The sequence below is a fragment of the Miniopterus natalensis genome, chromosome 15 (genome assembly GCF_054644295.1).
Source record: "Miniopterus natalensis isolate mMinNat1 chromosome 15, mMinNat1.hap1, whole genome shotgun sequence".
Classification (NCBI taxonomy): Eukaryota; Metazoa; Chordata; class Mammalia; order Chiroptera; family Miniopteridae; genus Miniopterus; species Miniopterus natalensis.
Window position 1 is genome coordinate 39,054,486 of NC_142095.1, and position 19,587 is coordinate 39,074,072.

The window sequence follows — 19,587 nt, forward strand, 5'->3', positions numbered from 1 at the left end:
AGAGCCCAAAAGTTGACCAGCTAATGAATAGGTAAGCAAAGTGTGGTACGCCCATGCAACGGAATATCATGCAGCACAGACAGGAATGAAGTACAGACACAAGCTCCAGTGTGAATGAACCCAGCACATCACACTAAACGAAAGAGGCCAGTCACAAAACACGTTATACTAACCAATTTATATGAAATATTGCAAACCTGCAAATCCATAGAGACAGAAAGTAGATTAGGGGCTGACAGAAAGAGAGAAATGACTGCAAAAATGAGTGTGATAGGGTGTCTTTCTGGGTGATAAAATTTAATCCTGGAATTAGATAGTGGTGGTGGTTACACAACTCTGTGAACATACCTGGAATCACTGAATTCTAAGGGTGAATTTTATGGTATTTAAATTATATCTTAATAAAAAATTGTATGTGCTAATAATAAAAAATTAAGTGATACGAAAAGGTTATAAAAAGAAGTTATACTTCCCTTCCACCTCCCCCAATAACCACTCCCACTGTTACAGTTTTTTTGTCAACCTTCCCAGGAATTTTTACTCGTAATGCATAAACAGACACAACACATCCCTCTGAAAACACAATGGAAAATGCTATACATTTTATAACATGTCTTGGACGTCCTTCCATGTCGGGAACATGTAACTGGAGTGTGGATAAAGGGGCTGGCGAGGGACGTGCAGCCGTCGGAGGGGAGGCCAAGCGGAGCCTGAACTCCCGCTCCAGGCGAGCGAGGCCCTGCAAGTCTCTAATCTGCAAATATCTACTGAGCAACTCCGCCCGAATGTCCCACGTACGGCTCAATATGTCCAAAACTAATTTCTCAGCTGTCTCCTCTCCAGGGCAAGGATCACCTGCTGCACTGCAGCCCCTTCTCTAGCAAAGCCACCCGAGATGGGGAGCCAGGGAGAAGGTCCTTCCTCCCAACACTTCTGCACACCGAGGGGCCACCACGAGCCACCGCTGAAACTGAATTTAAAATAGCTACGAATACAGTTACCTTTCTATTCTTCTTGCTGCCATCTTGGCGCAGGCCTTTGTCTTCTTTGTCCAGACACTGACATAGCTTCTGTCTGGTCCCTCTGCTGCCGATCTAGCCGATCCTTGTGAGGATCAGGAAGGAAACCAGTGCACCTCGGTGGCCTGCACGGAAGCTGGCCCACGGAACGCGCTTCACGCATAGGAGCAAAGTTTTCAAAGAAAGGCGCTTAGGATTACTTTCCCCCACAGTGATGCTAAAAATATAGGGTCTTTTGAAAGATCCTGTGTGCTTTTAAACGTCACAAAACTTAGTTGATGGTATTATATTTCAAAAAACACCTACAAATTAATACTTAAAATGTGAAAAAGCTGAAGAAACATCTTCATTTTAGAGGACTGGACAAAAGTAAAATATCTATGGGAGATGAGAAGGGAAACCAAACAAACTGATAAACAAACAGAAAAGAAACCCCACTCTGTTCAGCAGCTACGAGAGCTGGGAAACCAACTCCGATCCTTCCTATCAGGCATTCGGACGAACTCACTGAAGCTTAAACGTTGAAAGTTTAAAAGTTAAGGGGAAAAAAGCTCTGTAGGAGGAAGACCCTGCATTTTGATGGCATGATCCCTGCGCTTTGCCCTAACGTGATGATGGCAAAGGGCCGACGGGGCCGTGTGGCTGCTGCCTGCATGGGGCACTAGCACGCGGCTGGCTTCTCGGCCTGTTACTGCTGCCAGCCCTCCCCGCATTCGTCTCAGGCAAGATCAAGGACATGAGGATATTATGCTGCAGGGAAGATCATCTCTCTATCAGTCCGTTGTTTTGTTTGCGGCTGGGTTTTTTGGTTTTTTTTTCAAAAGGCAAATCATCATATATCACAACAAAGACCTTCTTTCTTTTCAACTTTTATGCTGCTGGAATTCTCTGATCACACTGTGTGGGGCCATGAGGAGCAGTCCCAAGAATGATTCCTGGAAGAAGTAGAAAAACCCTCCTGGAAATACATCTTTTCTCTTGGCTACTTCCCCAGAATTCCCCATTGGGAGCTGTGTCAGGCAGGCAGGAGGATGGATGGCCTGAGGTCTTCCCCCATCTCTGCCGTCGATGTTTCTTGAAGCCTGTCCAGAGCTGATGACTGTCTCCAGTCTACAAAGCCACTGCTGCGTCCGCAGGGGCCCACTCACGGGCCCACTCCAACTCTCTTTGCAAAGAGAAACTCCACAGTCCCAGTCAAGAGAGGGCGCAGGCTCAGACCAGCAGCTCAGAAAAGGCTGCTGGAACTGCCAACACAAACAGCTTCTCAACTTCCATTATAAGAGGTTTTCATCAACACTTGGAATCCTTTGTATTATAGAAATAGCTTCCCACCCCAAGAGAAGTACATTAAAGAGTGGTCCCTATGGTATCAGGAGTTCTTGGGCCAAACCAATTTATCCTAGCACAGAAATTCTCGCTGTGCAATAGGATACAGTGGTTGATTCTGGGTTCTGGAGTCAGAGCAGCTCGGTTTGAATCCTGGCTCCATTAATTAATAGCTGTGTGATAGTGGGAAAGTTCCTTAACTTCTCTGACCCTTGCTGTCCTCATCTCACAAATGAGACTAATCATAGCATCTACTTGGAGTTACTACAAAGAAAATCTGAGATAACCCTTGAAGAATGTACAGCACCATGCCTAGCAGCAAGTCAGACCTCAGCTAAGTCTTGTCTTGTTTCTGCTGCTATAAATAACAGCAATAGTAACAACTACAGAGGACCTGAGCAAATGATCTGTCGCCATACCTCTATTTTCTTCCTGCTATTATAGTCGCTAGGTTTTATTTCTGCGTTTTTTTCTGTCTTGCTGGCTCTTGTTAAAACATGGTCCTTTAGTTTCAAACTAAAGGATACATAATACAGGGTGCTGATTTTTGTGTTTTGTCTGTTTGCTTGTTAATTATCCTTGTGTCTCTTCACCTCTACTGACACTACCTGATTTCAGCACCACTGTTCCTTCTAGCTTGCGCTGCTCTCAACCCCTCCAGCTACATAGTTAAATCTTCTAGACAGCACTCCTGACTGTGCTCTTCCCAGACTCAAAAACTTCCAAACCTTTAGCTAAGCACTCGAGACCTTCCCTGTCCAGGGCAAACCCTTAGTGCTCACTCTTCCCCCTACGCCAGAGCCTAAGCTGCAGGTCCCCGCCCTCTCTTCCGAGCATGCCTTGTACCTTCCCACCTCTATTGCCTTTGCTCATGATCCCCACCTCGTTCTACATCTGATAAAATCTTTCCCATTTTTTTCTGCTGCACTGGAAATACCATCACATTCACAGAAACTGCCCCAACCCCTCCCTCCTCTGAATGCCCATGGCATTCATACAGAGTTTGTCACGCTCTGCCATGGATAATGCCTCTTTGTCCAGTTCCAGATTTTCATTCCAATCTGCCTACTAGACAGGGGCACCTGGTTATCCCAAAACATCCCAAACAGCCTGGACAAAACCTCTCTCTTCTGAGCTCCTACCTTGTCTTCCACACCCCTTCCTACATCCTGCAACAGGTAGGCAGGAATCTCAATTGTGTAGGTAGGAGTCACTGAACCCGGGGAAAGCTGAGACATTAGGCTTCCCAAGAAAAAACAAAAATGAGATTCCTACTGGGTCTCTGGATGGGAAAGCTATCAAGAGGAACAAGGGACTCTAGGCGCAGGGTTGTTCTATTGTCCTGTATAGCAATAGCTGGCGAATCTTTCACCATGTCCACCCAGTTGACTTGGTTCCTCCCATGTGAGCCTCAGTGGCTCACATTCCACTCTGCATGCCTTTTCCATAGCTTCTGGTTACTCATAATTTCTACTGCCTCATAACTTCAGTTCTTTAGAATTCACGTCATTAATTCATTCTATAAATGTTAAGTGTCTACTATTTTACAGGCACTGGGGGGGATAGGACAGGTCCTTTCCAGATGGAAGTCCCACTCTAGGCCAAAAGACAGATGTTGAACAAGAATTAAGATGGTGCTTCATGTTCTAGTGGGAAATTATGTGAATTTATAACAGACAGACCTAATCTGGGCTGGGCTAGCTCCAGTGAAAGGCAAATGAAGGAAGTGACATTTAAACTTCACTTGACCTAGAAAAAAATAAAGTTATATCCATACTTCATACCTTACAGATAAATTCCAGATGGTTCAAAGACTAAATGCAGAAAATCAAACCATAAAAATGCAAAAAATAAATCCCAGGACAATTGTTCTCATACTCTTGTAGAATAGAGAGGTTTCTAACTATGACACAAAATTCAGAAGACACGAAAGACTGAATACGATTGACTACATAAAAATAATTTTTAAAAATTACTGTATATCAACAACAAAAAAGACAACCTGGCAGGGGGAGTATTTCAAACTAAAATCAAAGACAAATGGGTAATTTTCCTAATATATAAAGAGCCTCTGCAAATAAATAAGAAAAATATCAACAAAATATATGATAAATTATATATGTACTTAAAGATGCCCATCTTCACTTAAAATAAGATAAAAGCAAATGAAAACTACACTTAAATGCCATTCCTCACTTTTCATATTGACAAAGATCATACTGCATTGACAGAGTTAATAAGAAAAAAGACACTTTTCCATACTGCTGATAGGACTGTAAATGGTTTAGTCTCTGTAGGAGGCAACTAGGAAACTCTAGCAAAATTAGAAATGCATTGTTCTAGCAACTCCATATCTAGAAATTTATCCTACAGACATAATCACATACATATACAAAGTTGAAAGACATGAAACAACATAAACCTCCTTCAGGGGAATACTGGCAAGCGGAAGAGTATGCAGAGGTAAAAAGGAATGGGAAGCTTTCATGTATGGATATGGAAGAATCCCAAAGACATTTTATTTTAAAAAAGAAAATCAAGGTGCAGAACAGTGTGTGTTACATTATACCACTCGCATAAATACCATACTATAAATCCTATTGTTTGGCTTTCATCTCTCTAGAAGCTGCTTCTGGGGATAGTTCTAGTTACATCACAGCGCCTACTACAGGGCAGACATACAACTACTATTTGGTGAAAGTAAATACATTGATGAATAAAGGAAATAAATGGATGAAGGAACACACTTGGCCTGTCCTCTAAGCTCCATATCAAGTCGTTTTATGCATGGATACAAAAGGGCTGTGGCTGAATCCTGGCTCTTTAGTTCCAAAAACATCTAAAATATGTCTTTATATAAGACAGCCTTGTATTAAAGGGATTAGATTACAGACTAATTTTCAATATACATACTATGAATTTTCTAGGCTCACTTATTCATATTGCTCAGAAGAGAAAAAAGCATTCAGAAGAGTGATGTTATTTTCAACCTTCCCCTCAAAATCTCTCCATGGCTTCAGGGAAAGATATCTAAAGTCTTGATTCTAGCCACTGAGTTTTCTGCAACAAGGAAAACAAAGGAGGCTGCCTTGACAGATCACCTCCTACTTCCCTTTTGCATGAAATCCCTACTCACCTGTTACTCTTGGCATGAAAACCTTCATCACAACCATCACCATGACAACCACAACCATCACCACTCAGTGAACATCTACTATGTGCCAGATTGTGCTCCACACTCAACATGCATTCTGGTCACAAGTTCATGAGAAATGAGCTATAACACAATTGTCTCCATTTTATGAATACAGGGATAGGCTTAAAGATGTGTGGGATTGTGACCAACATGCCGCAGCTATGATGACACTGTTTCTTAGGATGGAGTTTATTTCATTTTCCACATATAACGTTCTGACAGTAGACAGCTGTTTGCATAACCTGGATTACAAGTGAAATACTAATTAAAAGTAGTAACAGATCTAGGATAGATGACACATGCAAAATCCAAGAGCAGTGCCTCTTTATCTGCTCAGGAATCCCTAAAAAGCCCCTGCTTCACATGTCGAGGTGGCAGAAGAGCACCCACACTCACCAAAGTGATAGGACACCTATGTGCCAATTGCCCAGTGAGTGTTTCTCACCACGGCCCACTCATCGCAGGTTATCAGAAGATTCCCGGCTATTCATTATTATAACCAACTCATTCTCTCCACGGCAATTATCTGTGAGCAACATATCCTGCTGTCCTTGGAACCATCAAACTGACATATGATTAAATAACAGAGGGCCCTGAAGTTAAATTTAAAACCACTCTCTTACACTTCAACTCACACATCACATCAAGATCTGTCCAGCCATGGGAATATTCCAGTCGATCAACACCGAAGGCCAGGGAGAGGCTACTCCATGACCTCACCTTCCGGTCGGAGAAAGGTGCTGGTTATGGTCTCAAAACTTTCTAAAGACGTTTTGCCAGGAACTGAAGTAAAATTTTGCAAAACAATTCCCTGTATGAAGTTCTGCCCTCACACCACATTAAAATATCTTAAGTGCTGCTTATGTTCTTTATCTTCACAATTATGTGAGTGGCCTCACGAGAAATAGGGTATTTGTTCAACACACTGAGACTCACACTTTCATTGAAGAAGTTACAGTGAAGCATAAGTTGCTGTACACTCAGCTCCGTGTGTACCCGCAAGAAGAATGCTTACGTGAGCAATGTCCCCAATTAGAAGACAAGGGCAATGGGAAGCTGCAGTTAACATACGAGTCGCTGCTCTTGGACGCAAGGAGGAGCAAGAAGAGGTTCTTCAAGGGGAAACTTGTTTTCATTCCCCACCTACTCTATAGCTCTGGAATTAAAGATTTTCTACAAAAATAATTCTGCACGACCTCCTTTGTTTTTGCAGAAGCTATAACTTAGGAAAAACAACATTTGCATCCCCAACAAAATAGTTGCACCCAAAGCAAAACCAGTCATTTTCTGCCTTAGTACTTTATTCTGTTTTTCATCCATTAGTATTCACTGAGTCTCGAGTACATTAAGAAAGGGTGGCAAATCTTAAAATCATCAGGATTACTTACAAAGAAAATCTCCAAAGCCTTTATTAGGTATACTAACAACACAGCCTTTTCTTTAAAGACACTCACAGAGTACCCACCATTTTTAAGTAGGTCCCCAAAATGTAGGCTTTGCAAAAATGCGACGTTTCGCAGTGTGAAAATTCTGCACCCCTTTACCCAACAGGGAAGAAAGTCCCAGTCACGAGATGGATAGGTTTCCCTACAACTTGAGCTGGTATTGTGGATAATGAAGTGATAGAATTCACATTTCATAAGAAAAGCCATATAAAGGAAATAAGATATTATTTTTCTAGAAAGTGATTTATAATAATACTGAGAAACTATTTTTTTAAATTCCTTCCCCTTCTCAACATTTACAGAAAAGGCTAACAAATCTTGAGAGATTTACTATTTGCTGATATTCATCCATATGGTAGTACCAACCAAAAGTCAGGCGTAGAGAAGGTAAAGGGGGAGGGAGGTGAAAAACTACAAATGAATAGTTCATTCTACCAACCTTGTATCTCTTACGTGGGAGCTGGGACTCATGAGGCCAACCTGCAACTATCTCTTGACTGTGCCGCTGTCACCCTTACGGTTGTCATCATTTTAACAGATTTGCAGGTTGACAATGGTTTTACTCATCTCTAAGGAACCTCCGAAACATACTGCACCACAAACCATTTCAACTACAATGTAAATTGTGTTCCTTCCATCTTCCTCGCCCTCCTAGAGGGTGCAGATAGAGCTCCAGAGCAGCAACCCAAGCAAAGACTACAAAGTAAAAATAATACAAAGCATAAAGCCCTAGTTCTACAAACTGGAGCTGCCTCAGCAAAACGTTAGCCATGGCAAGTCCCACCACGGCCAGGTCGGAAAGGTGCAAGAACCAACCCCTGGCTACACCTCAAAGGTTCAAAACCATTTCTAAATATAGAACCTACTTTATGTTTGCAGGAGCTGTAAATCAGGGAAAACAACTTTTTTTCCATCCCCAATAAAATATTTGCACCCAAAGCAAAATCAACTGATTTCTGGCTTTCTACCAGTTCTGCTTGGGCATAAAATTTTCTGACACTTCACCAGAAATGTCAGCATTAGTATAAGGCAGCTTTAAAGGGGGAAATGGTTGTCTGACCTGTGGATAACCCCTCAACCCCAACAGGAAAAGGAGTTTTCAGAAACACCTGAAACCCAGTTTTTCCAGTTATTAGTATAAATGGAAAGACTGTTTTTCTTAGTGGCCAAATCCTTCCTTATAGGAAGTGTTGGTCTTTGAATTCAGTGAGGGGAGAGCCCGTGTCTTTTTCCTGCGATATTCCCAGCACCCAGCACAGGCCCTGGCATGGAGAAGCATTTCAAAGCACAGTCAAGAAAGGAGGGAAGGGGTGGGAGGGAGAGACGGAGGGAAAGAAGAAGGGAGCAAAGGGGGAAGGGGGGAGTAAGCAGGGAAGCGGGAAGGGGAGAGGAAAGGCGGAGGGAAGGAAGGGGGGGGCGCAGTAGGGAGAAAGGAGGCAACTTCAGGAAGAGGTCTTTTGTCCTTTCCTTTTATCTGTGTTGTTATTTTTCTTGAATTTTCAAGCATCCAGTATGATAGAAAACCAATCCTATCTTTACTTAAGGCTACCCACATGGAGCTAGATAAGATATCCGGTGGAGTCAACTCAGTCCCCAGAAAGAGCCCACCGACAAATCTCGGGGGGATAGTGGCTGGGGGAGAGGAGCTAACGCAGGCACCTTTCTTCAGTAGTCATTCATTCACAGCATTCAGGAGTATGGCTGGCACCTCTGTGCGTGGCACACACTGCATGAAGTGAGAGACCCGTCCAAACTCGAGGAGGTGGCCGTCCGCTAGACCTGGCACACTAACTACCTCCGTTTGAGGGAGTGGAGGACACCCAGGAAAAGGGGTCAGAGAGAGCGCTGAAGATGCTGAAGAAAGGAGAGACTGCTTCTGCCCTAGGGCTTCAGAGGAGGCATGGGATCCAAGTGACACCTGAGGTGGCCCTGGAGGGGCAGGATCTGTGTACAAGAGACCAGCTCAGGCTGGGAAGCGGGGCAGGGACAGGCATGAATCTCACGGTATCTCTTCAAAGTGCTTCATGGAATCTATTCTATGAGCATCATACTGGAGAAACCCAGACTGGCCACAGATGCACAGGCCTTGTCAGAGTCTTTACTATGCAACTGGCGCTGAAATAGCAAGAGATTTCATGTGGCCCTGGCTGGTGTGGCTCAGCTGGTTGGGCATCGGCACCTAAAGATTACTGGTTTGACTCCTGGCCAAGGTACACGGCCAGGTTGAGGGCTCATGCAGGAGGCAGCCCATCAATGTTGCACTCTCACATCGATGTTTCTCTCTCTCTCTCTCTCTTTCTAAAAATCAATAAAAATATATTTTTTAAAAGATTCAATCTGTAAATCAGGAAGGATTGGCTTTGGGGGGAAAACCTTCACTTACACACTGTACTAACTTGAACAAAATATTTCACTTTTATGAACTCCAGCTTCCTCTTCTCTAACGTGGAAGAAATGACATCCCAACCTCATACAGCTGTCATGAGAAGCAAATGCTACATAAAAAGTGAGGAATTCAGTGCTGGCCCTCAGCTAGCGCTCACTGTAATGACTGCGGCTGCTACTTCTGCTATTTCTATTAGCAGTAGCATCCGCGGGTGCCGTAAATACAAAAGGGGATGTAATATGCAGCATTTCTCCAACAGTTTGATCAGTTTTTCATCAGCTAGTTTTTGGAAATGGCAGGCCAGCAGGTAGCGCTCAGCCTAGCACACAGTAGGTGCTCACTACGTATTTGTGGGGCAAATGGGGCCAAGAACAGGCCGTATAGAGAGCATATTGCAGGACAGCAAGGGGGCGTTCTGATCAAGATGTTTTTCATTACTTCTTCGGGCAGCAGGCCTCTGAGGTCCGGGAGGAGTGACTTCATCTTTTGCTAGAAGAATGAGGGATTGAGAGCGCAGGGCTCAGCTTTAAGGAAGCATCACAAAGAGTTTATTTTGGTAGAAGTGTTTGAAGTGACTCTGTAACAATGAGCTCATGCCTGCTGCCAGGTGCCAGCCGTCAGCCGGAGCCTGCTCGCCGGGGGCATGGGCCAGGCCCGTCACCAATCCCCCTCCCACCCCCCATCAGACATGTGCAGAGCGGACCCCAGAAGGCCTTCTCCAGAGACAGCTCCTTCCTCTCCAAGAGGGGATACTGAGGCACAAACGAGGAAGCAGCTGACCCAGGATCCAAAGCACACTGAAGGATGAGAGAGCCCGGGAGAGGCCCGAGCCTTCTGGTTTTACTTGGTTGATTCTCTGACAGCATTTTGAACTGATTCCCAAAGGATACTTTTTCTTTTTTTGGTCAAGTGCTGCACACATTTATCTAGATAACTTCATTTGTCATAAGCCACACACTAATCTCACAAAGAGTTCCTAGAAATGAGCACATTTCACATGCAGCCTCCCCTGAGTGCAGTGCAGGGATCCGGTTCCTCTCTCTGGTTTCCCGCCCGCTCAGTGTGCAAAGATTCTGGACCGAAGTGTAGTTTTCCGCAGTGAGACCCCGAACAGGTTTAGAAAATGACATTTGCATCTCACCAAGCCCAATACTTAATATCTGTCCACCCTCATTTAAGTGTGATAGTCTACATAGAATTTGAAAAGGAAACGAGGCCACTTAAAAAGCAGAGTTGGAGGGGAGTTTCCCATGGAGTCCACTGCACATAGAAAAGACCCAAGAGTTAGTGAAGTTTTCAAACTCCAGATTGGGCGACAGGGAGGCAAGGGCAGACTACAGACCTCTACCGTAAGAAAGATCAGACATTATGTTTAAATACATGATGAATGTATACACACATATACATATATACACAGACATATCTGTAGGTATGAACACACAAATACATGGATCTCAGTTGTGAGCCACGTAAAGAAAGCACAGGGGCTAGAGATCCTGCACTCATCCATTGTTACACTTCGTTTTATTTTAACTGGTAAACCTGGAAGTGGTTGGAAAGAAAGCACAGCTAACTCTGGAAACTTGTCAAAGCTCAAGAAAGCTTCCAAGACTCCACAGACCTTTTATTTCCAGGAGAGGGGGACTGTTCAACTCTCCCTACACTAAAAATAAAACTAGAGACTGTTTACAAGGACTGTACATTTTCTCCACCGTGTTCATTTGGGGGCAGGAGGTTAAATGATATTGAAATTATCTGGATCTTGATTTGACCACAGTCACCCAATGAGGCTTGGCATGAACGTCTTACCAAACCCACTCAGCACACCAGCCCCTTGTCCAGAGACTTCCCTGTAACCTACAACCTCTCCCCTCCCTAACCCTGCATCCTGTCTTCTGAGAGTCAGAGTTCATTCACAATGAAATAAGAAAAAGCTAAATACCACACAATATAGTTGTTGGGCACGAAAACCAAAACACACAGCGGAGTGCCTGTGGACAGCATCTGAAGGCCCAGGCAGGAAGCCTGATATGTTAGAGCAAAAGGGGTCCCTGGTCTCAAGGGCTTCGGTACCAACAGGTGCAGGTTAGGGGTAGCAAAGGGAGTGCAAACGAGAAAGAAAACAAAAAAGGCAGGCAAGGAGAAAAGCTTAAAGTTTCATTAAATGAGCGGATCCAAAGCTTGGAGGAAAGGTTTGGATGCCACGTGGCCAGGCCCCTCCTCCCCCACCCACATTTGAAGTCTGTTTCTGCACAGAGAGGCACCAGAAAGTGAACTAATAGTCATTAGGTTCTGGGTGAGAGCAGCTCTGCAGGGCTGTGCTTTTAGCCTCTGTTTAGATCTCTGTTTGGGGCACTATGGAGAACGGGCTTCCTTCAGTGTGAGGAAGTTCAAGGCAATTTCTGTGACCCACCCCATGTGGTCTGCAGGAAAAGCAGAGGAGGGGTTTCATTCGCCAGAACTACGAGGGACAGGGTTGGGGGCAGGCAGTGGGACAAAATTGGTGTGTGGGCAGGAGGCTTCATTTGGAAATTGTTTGCTGCTGGTGTAAATGCATTGGTCTGGCAGCTTTGGTGATGAGCAGTGGACAGGATACAGAGGTGCAGACCGTGAGGAAAGCGAAGGAAGTAATGCAGCTTGCCTCTCAAAAGAGCAGCTACAGTGGCTGCCAATTTAATGTGAGTCTTTTAAGTCTAGGTAGCCCAAATCATACAATGAGTATCTTTTCGTAAACTCATTAACTCAATAATAAAGAAACCACTAGACTTTTCGATAATATATTATCGAAAAGAGAAGTCTTGCTTCGCTTAAAGGAGAATCAGTTACTGACTTGGACCCTCTGTCTTAGAGGAATCAAACCTGGGATGTGTTTTCAAACAAAAGGCCCACTTTGCTGCTTAATATTGGGGTGCACACAGTCCACCCTGAATCTAGTTTTACATTTGGGTCCATATGCTATTCCCTAGATAATTAAAGTATGTCTTATGGCTAATAAAAATAAAGTTAAAAAGTTAAAAACCAAAACAATGACAGGAAATAACATGTGTGTACAAGATGTTACTAGCACACTGATAATTTTCAAAAGTGACTTTTTAAAAAAGTATTATAAATCTTTCAAAACACAGTGATTTATTAAGCGAGAAGCCTAATGGTTTGCACTATTAAATTTAGCTTTTAAGTTGCTGTGTCTCGGGCAGATCTTCCATTCCTCTAGGTTTAATTTAGCATCCTGCGTTTTGTTTTTTCCACTGCTCCACGTTTTATCACCACACAGTCAATTTTGCACTAGGGAGTTTTCCCAATGATTTCTCATCGATTTTATAATCCAGGAACAGAATGTATCAAATAGCCCAACAGTGATTTATTTCCATCTTCTTCTTTGCTTTTTCCCACTTATGTAGCGGTCTCATAAAATAAGCCTTCCCTAGGCATGGGATGAAATTTAAAAAAAAAAAGTGGTGGCCAGAAGTAAATCATTTCAGAAATGTGTTTGTTAAACAAGTGCAAGCAACAAATTGAGCTTAGGAGGGAATGGCGGTTACAAGAAACACTGAAAATACTAACCTGAAAGTCAAGCTGATTGGAGCAGGGGTGCAAGCAGCAGTTTGGAGGGTAAGCAGAAAGAAAAGGGGTAGCAAAAGGGAATAAAAGGAAGGAAACGCATTAGTTTTCAACATACAGCCAACAAATGTTATATTAGCAGGTTTTATAACTAAATGAAGGACGAGATAGCAACTTTTTTCAGATATTACCCAAAAAAAAAGTCCTGGGCATGCACCATAAGCTGTTGTATTAAATATTGTACATAAAACCCTGGTACCTGCTCTCACACCCACAGTCACAACAGGCACTGCTGTGGACCACAGGTAGGCTTTGGCAACCCATAAGCAGAATTTGCCCCTTTCTGGAGAAATATTTATAAAGTTCCTATCTGTGTGCACATAAAATTTTATTATTTAATAAAATGAAATGGAAATGACTGAGGCATTAGAGCTGGCGGTAAGCACTGATGTCAGAAAGATTTTATTTGAACCAGTAAGTTGGATGGTTATATCCTATGAGATATTTTTCCTTCTTCCCTGAAAACCAAAAGGAGCCGAGCAATTTGGCTTTCTGTTCAAAGGTTTCCATTTGAGATGCTCAGAGAGCACTGCACCTCGAAATGATCAAAGACGCCATGGGCAGGGCTTCTGGTGAGGGGCCGCCTGCCCGTCAGCCTCCCGAGAAGGGACAGAGTCACTTACTTCCAAAGCTGAAAGTAATTTTTTTCAGTTGTGAAAATGAGAATTGTACTTCATCACTGAAAATATATATTCAGACACCTGATAATTTATTTGTACAAAAATATTTAACAAGCCCTTCTAATTGGCCAAAACAACAAAATCTCTAAAGCCAAGCAAAAATTAAAAGAAAAACCATCATGATCCCCTTCGGGCTACCTTAAGAGCACACAGTGGGCATTCGTTTTGTTAACCTATAACATACCATTGGCAAAAAACAAAGTGGATAAACAAATGCTTTACCAGCTATCCACTCAGTGGGACCCCACCATTCTATACTATTAAGAAATGGCTTTAAGTATTTCACATGGGAAGGAAAGACAAAACAAATCCTCAGAAGAAAGCCTAAACAAGAACTTTCTAATGAAAACAGCACTGATCGTGGGAAAAAACAAAGAAAAAATTCAAGATTAAGCACATGGTGAAAGCATTGATCCAATAAGGCCTGTAACTGAAATCCCCCTGCAGAGCGTTTTGTAATTATGAACACACAACGGATCAAAAATAAGAGTTGGGTAGGGCCATGGTCACTGGGGACGCTGGGGACGCTGGCCCCAGCTGCTGCGTCAAGTCCTTCTGGATCGGAGGTGCATCGAGCTGAGATTCATGGCCACGCTTTAGGGAATGCTAAACTGAAACAGCAAGCAAACATTTAAGATTTCGTTTCTTTTCTGAGGGCTCCTAGTTTTCATCAAAGGATCCATGACATCCACGACCTTCCACGAAGGTTGCTAGGGATGGTGTAAAACCACCTGCCACTTATTTTAAAGACATTCCTTCAAATATATTAACAAACATAAATGGAAATTACTTAGCAAGATGACTTCATATCAAAACAAATAGAACTGGTATCAAGTTTCTTCCACGTACCATGAGACTTCTAGAACACACTATCACAGTTTAAAAAAAAATAAAGCCTAAGTTTACACTTTGTAAAAATTGTTCTGAGAGGCATCAAAGAAATGATGTCATCATGTTAGTAAACAAATTCAGAAGAAAAAATAATAGCCTGCTTCTCAACCTTAGGTAAGGCACTTGCAGGCATCTAAACTGATTCCTCGATGTCCACGTCTGGTGGCATTAGTGGCCACCCAGGTAATGCAGCACTGCCTCGTGTTTTGTTCGGATGTTATGCCGCAGAAGCAGCCCAAAGGAGCCGCCCTCCTCCCCACCGTGGGGAGGGATGGGATTGAGGGCTTGAGTGGGGCATTTCCTGTCCTTCAGACAAATGCCTACAAACCTCCTAACATATTTAAGATACTTACATGGAAGGTCACCTGCCTGATACCTTCCCATGGGTTACATGCCAGAAGTCACCTGGCTGCATCCCTGTTTGACAGACTATTCACCTCACTCTTTCCCGAGGCACCAAAAGATTCATCTAAAACTCTAAGCAAAACTCAGAGACCTGGACGGGCACTGATACAGAAAGACGGCATATTTCACTCTCTAATGTTCAATTAGCTACTTGATTGTGTAGCCTACGTCATCTCCAGCACTGATGATTGCATAAGGACCTCAGCTTGGTTTGGACCAATTCTCAGGAGCTTGCTCAAGGCCCCCCCACCCGCCTTGGTCACACTCCCCCAGAGCGGCCTGCAGTCCCAGGCAGAGGCTCCCCGCCCCGCCAGGATCAAGTGCCCGGGTTTAAGGCAGGACTGCATGCGGGGACCACACTGGAGCAGCATACACTTTGAAAAGCAGAATCTCTAATGGCTGATGAAAAACATCATTCACATGGAATTTAAGAGGTGAATGCATCCATGTAAGTGCAGGGCATGTGCTATTTGGAATGTATACATTATGGAGAAAATAAAAAATGAGAAGATTAAGGGACTAGAAAGCAAACACGGTTTGCCCTCGGAGAGAGAAGCAGGCCAGTGTCACAGGCGCTGAGTTATTCCTAACCCCATGCCTCTTGTTGCACACGACTGCAGTTCTGGGATATTTTAGAATACTGGCTGCTTTGAAAAAGAGGTCTTTTCACTCTGGTAGGTCACATTACAGACCAGAGACCACAAATTTATTTCAAGTTCAATTTTGGGGTTTTCAAAATCACAAACTTAATTGCAAACACTCCTCCGTGACTCCAAAATGGAGATATATGTCACATTGCTAAGAAATCTTTAGTTCCCAACATTATGAGGTATGAATTTTGCAGTGTAAGCCAGCAAATGGAGATACTGCCCAATTTGAAAAGGGCTGCCTGACGAGTCAAGGAAGATGCTTGGTCAGAATATACATGGAGTCCAGCAGATAAGGCTTCAGAAAGGCAGGCCAAGACTGTGCTCTCCTTTTCCCAAGAAATTTCCCCTCTTGATTTCTACCCCCAACTCCTTAGGGGCCAGGGCTGGGGCTGGGGCTCAGACATTTCCCAGACTGTGCTCTGCTGCTGGACCCAAGACACAGGCAGGCAGAAAGCTGGGACAGAGTCAAGTCCCAGCACACGTTTTATGAATTACAGTGCCTGGGAGGCATCAGCTTTAAGGAGAGGCAAAGGCAGAGATAAAGAAAATGTGCAGAAAGTACATAAAGATAAATGCCTGTAAAATCACTGTTGTTTTAATGCATTCCATATTGAGGAAATAAAAATGTGAATATTCCTGATGATTTAATGGCAAAAGCGTCCAGTTAAGACCTGTCTGTCCAACTATACAATTATGCTTTTTTATGCAAATATTTATAGTAGCTGATCCTGATTTTCAATTACAGTTCTAGAGAGCTAGTTTGGTGCAGAAAAATACTTTCTAAATGTGGGGCACATCACTTTCCCCCTTGAAAGCTAATAAAGATGAGGCAGACCTCCCGGGTCCCAGCTGCAGCGCCTCTCTGCTGGCTAAGTGACTATTTGGTGTTGTACACAGTGGCTCGTGTGTCAGACCTGGGTTCAAATCCAGACTCTGATTCTCATAAACTCTGCCATTTGAGGAAGTTACTTCATTTGTATAAAGTTTTCTCATCTGGTAAATGGGGATGCATTGTGGTAAGATTAAATGGTATACAGTATTACAGGCCAAGTGCTTAGCAGAGTAGCAGACACACTATTAGCATAAGCTACACATAAGTTATTATAGTGATTTTAATTACTATTATTAATATCATCAGTATTGCTATCTAAGGTATCTTCTCAATGGCTCACTGCTTCACAGAGCAGTGGACTAGGAGTCAGGAAACCTACATTACAATTTTGTCTCTCTCTGACCACAGGGCCAATCCAGAAGGCTGGTCAACCTTTCAGGATCTCGGTTTTTTCACCAATAAAAGAGCCATGACCATAACTTCTCTGTGATCTCATACTAACTTCTTAGGGAAAATTTTGGTCCTAAAATATAGTTCCAAAATAGCCATGTAGATTTATCTAAAATTAACAGTGTCTTTAAGAACTGGTAGACTGGCAGAACATTCCCATATTTTAAAATTAAAATGAAGCCCTTAAAAATGTTTAACTTGTGCCCTGGCGAGTGTGGCTCAGTTGGTTGAGTGTTATCCTGAGCACCGAAATGTTGCTGGTTCCATTCCCCATCAGGACACATGCCCAGGTTGCAGGCTCAACTGCATGTGAGAGGAAGTCAATTGATGTTTCTCTCACATAGATGTTTCTCTCTCTCCCTCTCCCTTCCTCTCTCTCTAAAAATCAATAAAAATATTTTTAAAATTGTTTTCAATTTGTACACTTAACTCAGGAAAAAAGTATTGGTTTAATTGCTAAAATTTGCCACACGCAATAAAAATCAGATTATTATCCAAATAATGCTAAGATTTTTAAATGGTTATTAATTGATCTGGAGTTTGACTATATTAAATACTATATTTGAAAATATCAAAATTTTATTGAGAACTAATCTATCCATTTAATATAGAGCCACTTAATATTGAGAATTTGTTTTAACATTCAACTTTTCACAATGATATAACCATCCCTCCTTACCCTGGGAATTGGTACCAGCAAAGTATGATACATTTTAATAGGTTGTTAGAGATTCACTCCTAACAAGATTCACGTTCACACAGCTGGCATGAAGCAGGGGCAAAACCAGAATGCAGGTCATTCTGATCTTTCCACAGCACCTTGGAGAGCTATTCTGCATGTATCCTGAAGTCCTTTAGGCCCTCACAACTGTCTTGGTCAGAGCTGGCAAACATTCACTGATTTATTCAAAATTGGCTGATCTCTTCCATATGCACTGAATCTAGGAAAGACAAATTCTTCCTTATTACTGAACCAATAAGGAATCCTGAAAGGTTACGGAGTTACGTAAAATTATTCAGAAATTCTTTCCTTATATGAAATACAGGAGAAAGCACTGATAGAAAGCTTATTTTTAGAGTCCTTACTGTACGTAAGTACAATATGGATGTGATTTATCTAAAAATCTAAGTGGTCTGGAGCCCCGATATAACCTCCTTTGTTTTTAGACAGAATTTGCTATCAGGTAGGCCTGCCTTAAACCCTGTTCAAACATATTTATTTACCAAATGCCATAAGGTCTTCTTAAAAGATAAATCCCAAGGTGGATTTATTGTGATGTGCCAAGAAACACTGGAAAGATATGAACTCCTTTTCTTTCCCCCAATCTTGAATAAATTCCCAACTACTATAATCTTTCATATTCTGTGCTTGTGACAAACCTAAACCATACATGTTTGTCTTCCATGGGAAAAAACTGGGGTTTCAGGTCGTCCAAGTCTTAATTTCTTACACACTTCGCTGGTACCAATGCCAAACCACTATTTTCTTAAACACTTAAAAAGAATATAAGCTGCCCCGCCGGCATGGTTCAGCGGTTGAGCATCGACCTAGAATCCAGGAGATCACGGTCCGATTCCCGGTCAGGGCACATGCCCGGGTAACAGCTCTATCTCTAGTCGGGGGTGTGCAGGAGGCGGCGGATCAATGACTCTCATCATTGATGTTTCTCTCTCTCTCCCTCTCCCTCTCCCTTCCTCTCTCTAAAATCAATAAAGACTTATTAAAAAAAAAAAAGTACATAAGCCATCAAAAGAGAGGCCAGTTGCCTCTTGAGTGTCCACAGGAGCACAGCATCATCGCCAACAGGCCATGTTCCTCGTGCGTAACTTGCTTGCAACTTGAAATAGGGACGCGTGTCCCCAGCCCACTGGGCCCTGAGACGGGAAAGAGGCAGGCGGCTGCCCTCGCCGTGGCCACTCCCCGCACGGCTGCACAATTTACCTCTCGAGCTCTGCGATCTTCTTGTCCTTGTCGTTCTTTTCGGTCTCCACCTCCTTGAGGATTTCCAGCAGCCGGTCAACCTCCGCCTGGGCCTTGCCACACTCGTCGCGGTAGTAAGACGCCTCCTTATCAAGCTGCTTTATGCGGTCTGCAAACTCGGGGTTCATCCTGGAGTCATCTTCAATATTATGCGCCTTCAACATTATATTTTTAAAGAATGTAGTTAAGACAATAATTTAGAACAAGGAATAGTGCAGTCACCAATGGCCCAGAAATTAACTTTGGAGGGGAAAAAAAAAAATAACAGTCACCAAGAATTATGGGTATGCTGTCAGTTAAAAGGTAAACCGGAAAAATCGCACCCGCATTTCAGCTACCTTAGAGCAATGCTGATATTAAATTAAATTCTATTACAGTTTCACTGGAGAGTTTCTTTTATTGTTGATATTTTGTTCCATTAAATATTTCTCCTGTTTGCTTTTTTCCCCACCAACAACACAGGGATAGTGGGGGTAGAGACTCTGATGTCTACCTGGTCATTTGTCAAGTGAACTAAGACAAATCATCTCACAGTTCAGGGTGATTCATGCCAACAGCTTCCTTTTCCAATACAGAGGAACCGGGAGAAACAATATTAAATTATTTTTCCAAGGACCATCAGGAGCATACGTCAAGCCAGGGAACTTAGAAGAGGCTGGCTGACCGGTCGCTGAACATTTCATCCCACTGAGAAGTTTCAGCAGA

The 19,587-nt window shown here is 43.0% G+C and overlaps 1 protein-coding gene across 1 annotated transcript in view; it reads right to left on the reverse strand.

The window, feature by feature from the left end:
- The window catches only part of ERC2 (ELKS/RAB6-interacting/CAST family member 2), a 612,577-nt gene that overhangs the window by 233,621 nt on the left and 359,369 nt on the right, over positions 1 to 19,587 (reverse strand). The window contains exon 11 of the mRNA XM_087825036.1: positions 18,844 to 19,037. Within this exon, the coding sequence (XP_087681162.1) occupies positions 18,844 to 19,037 (194 nt within the window). The remainder of the gene's footprint in view (positions 1 to 18,843; positions 19,038 to 19,587) is intronic.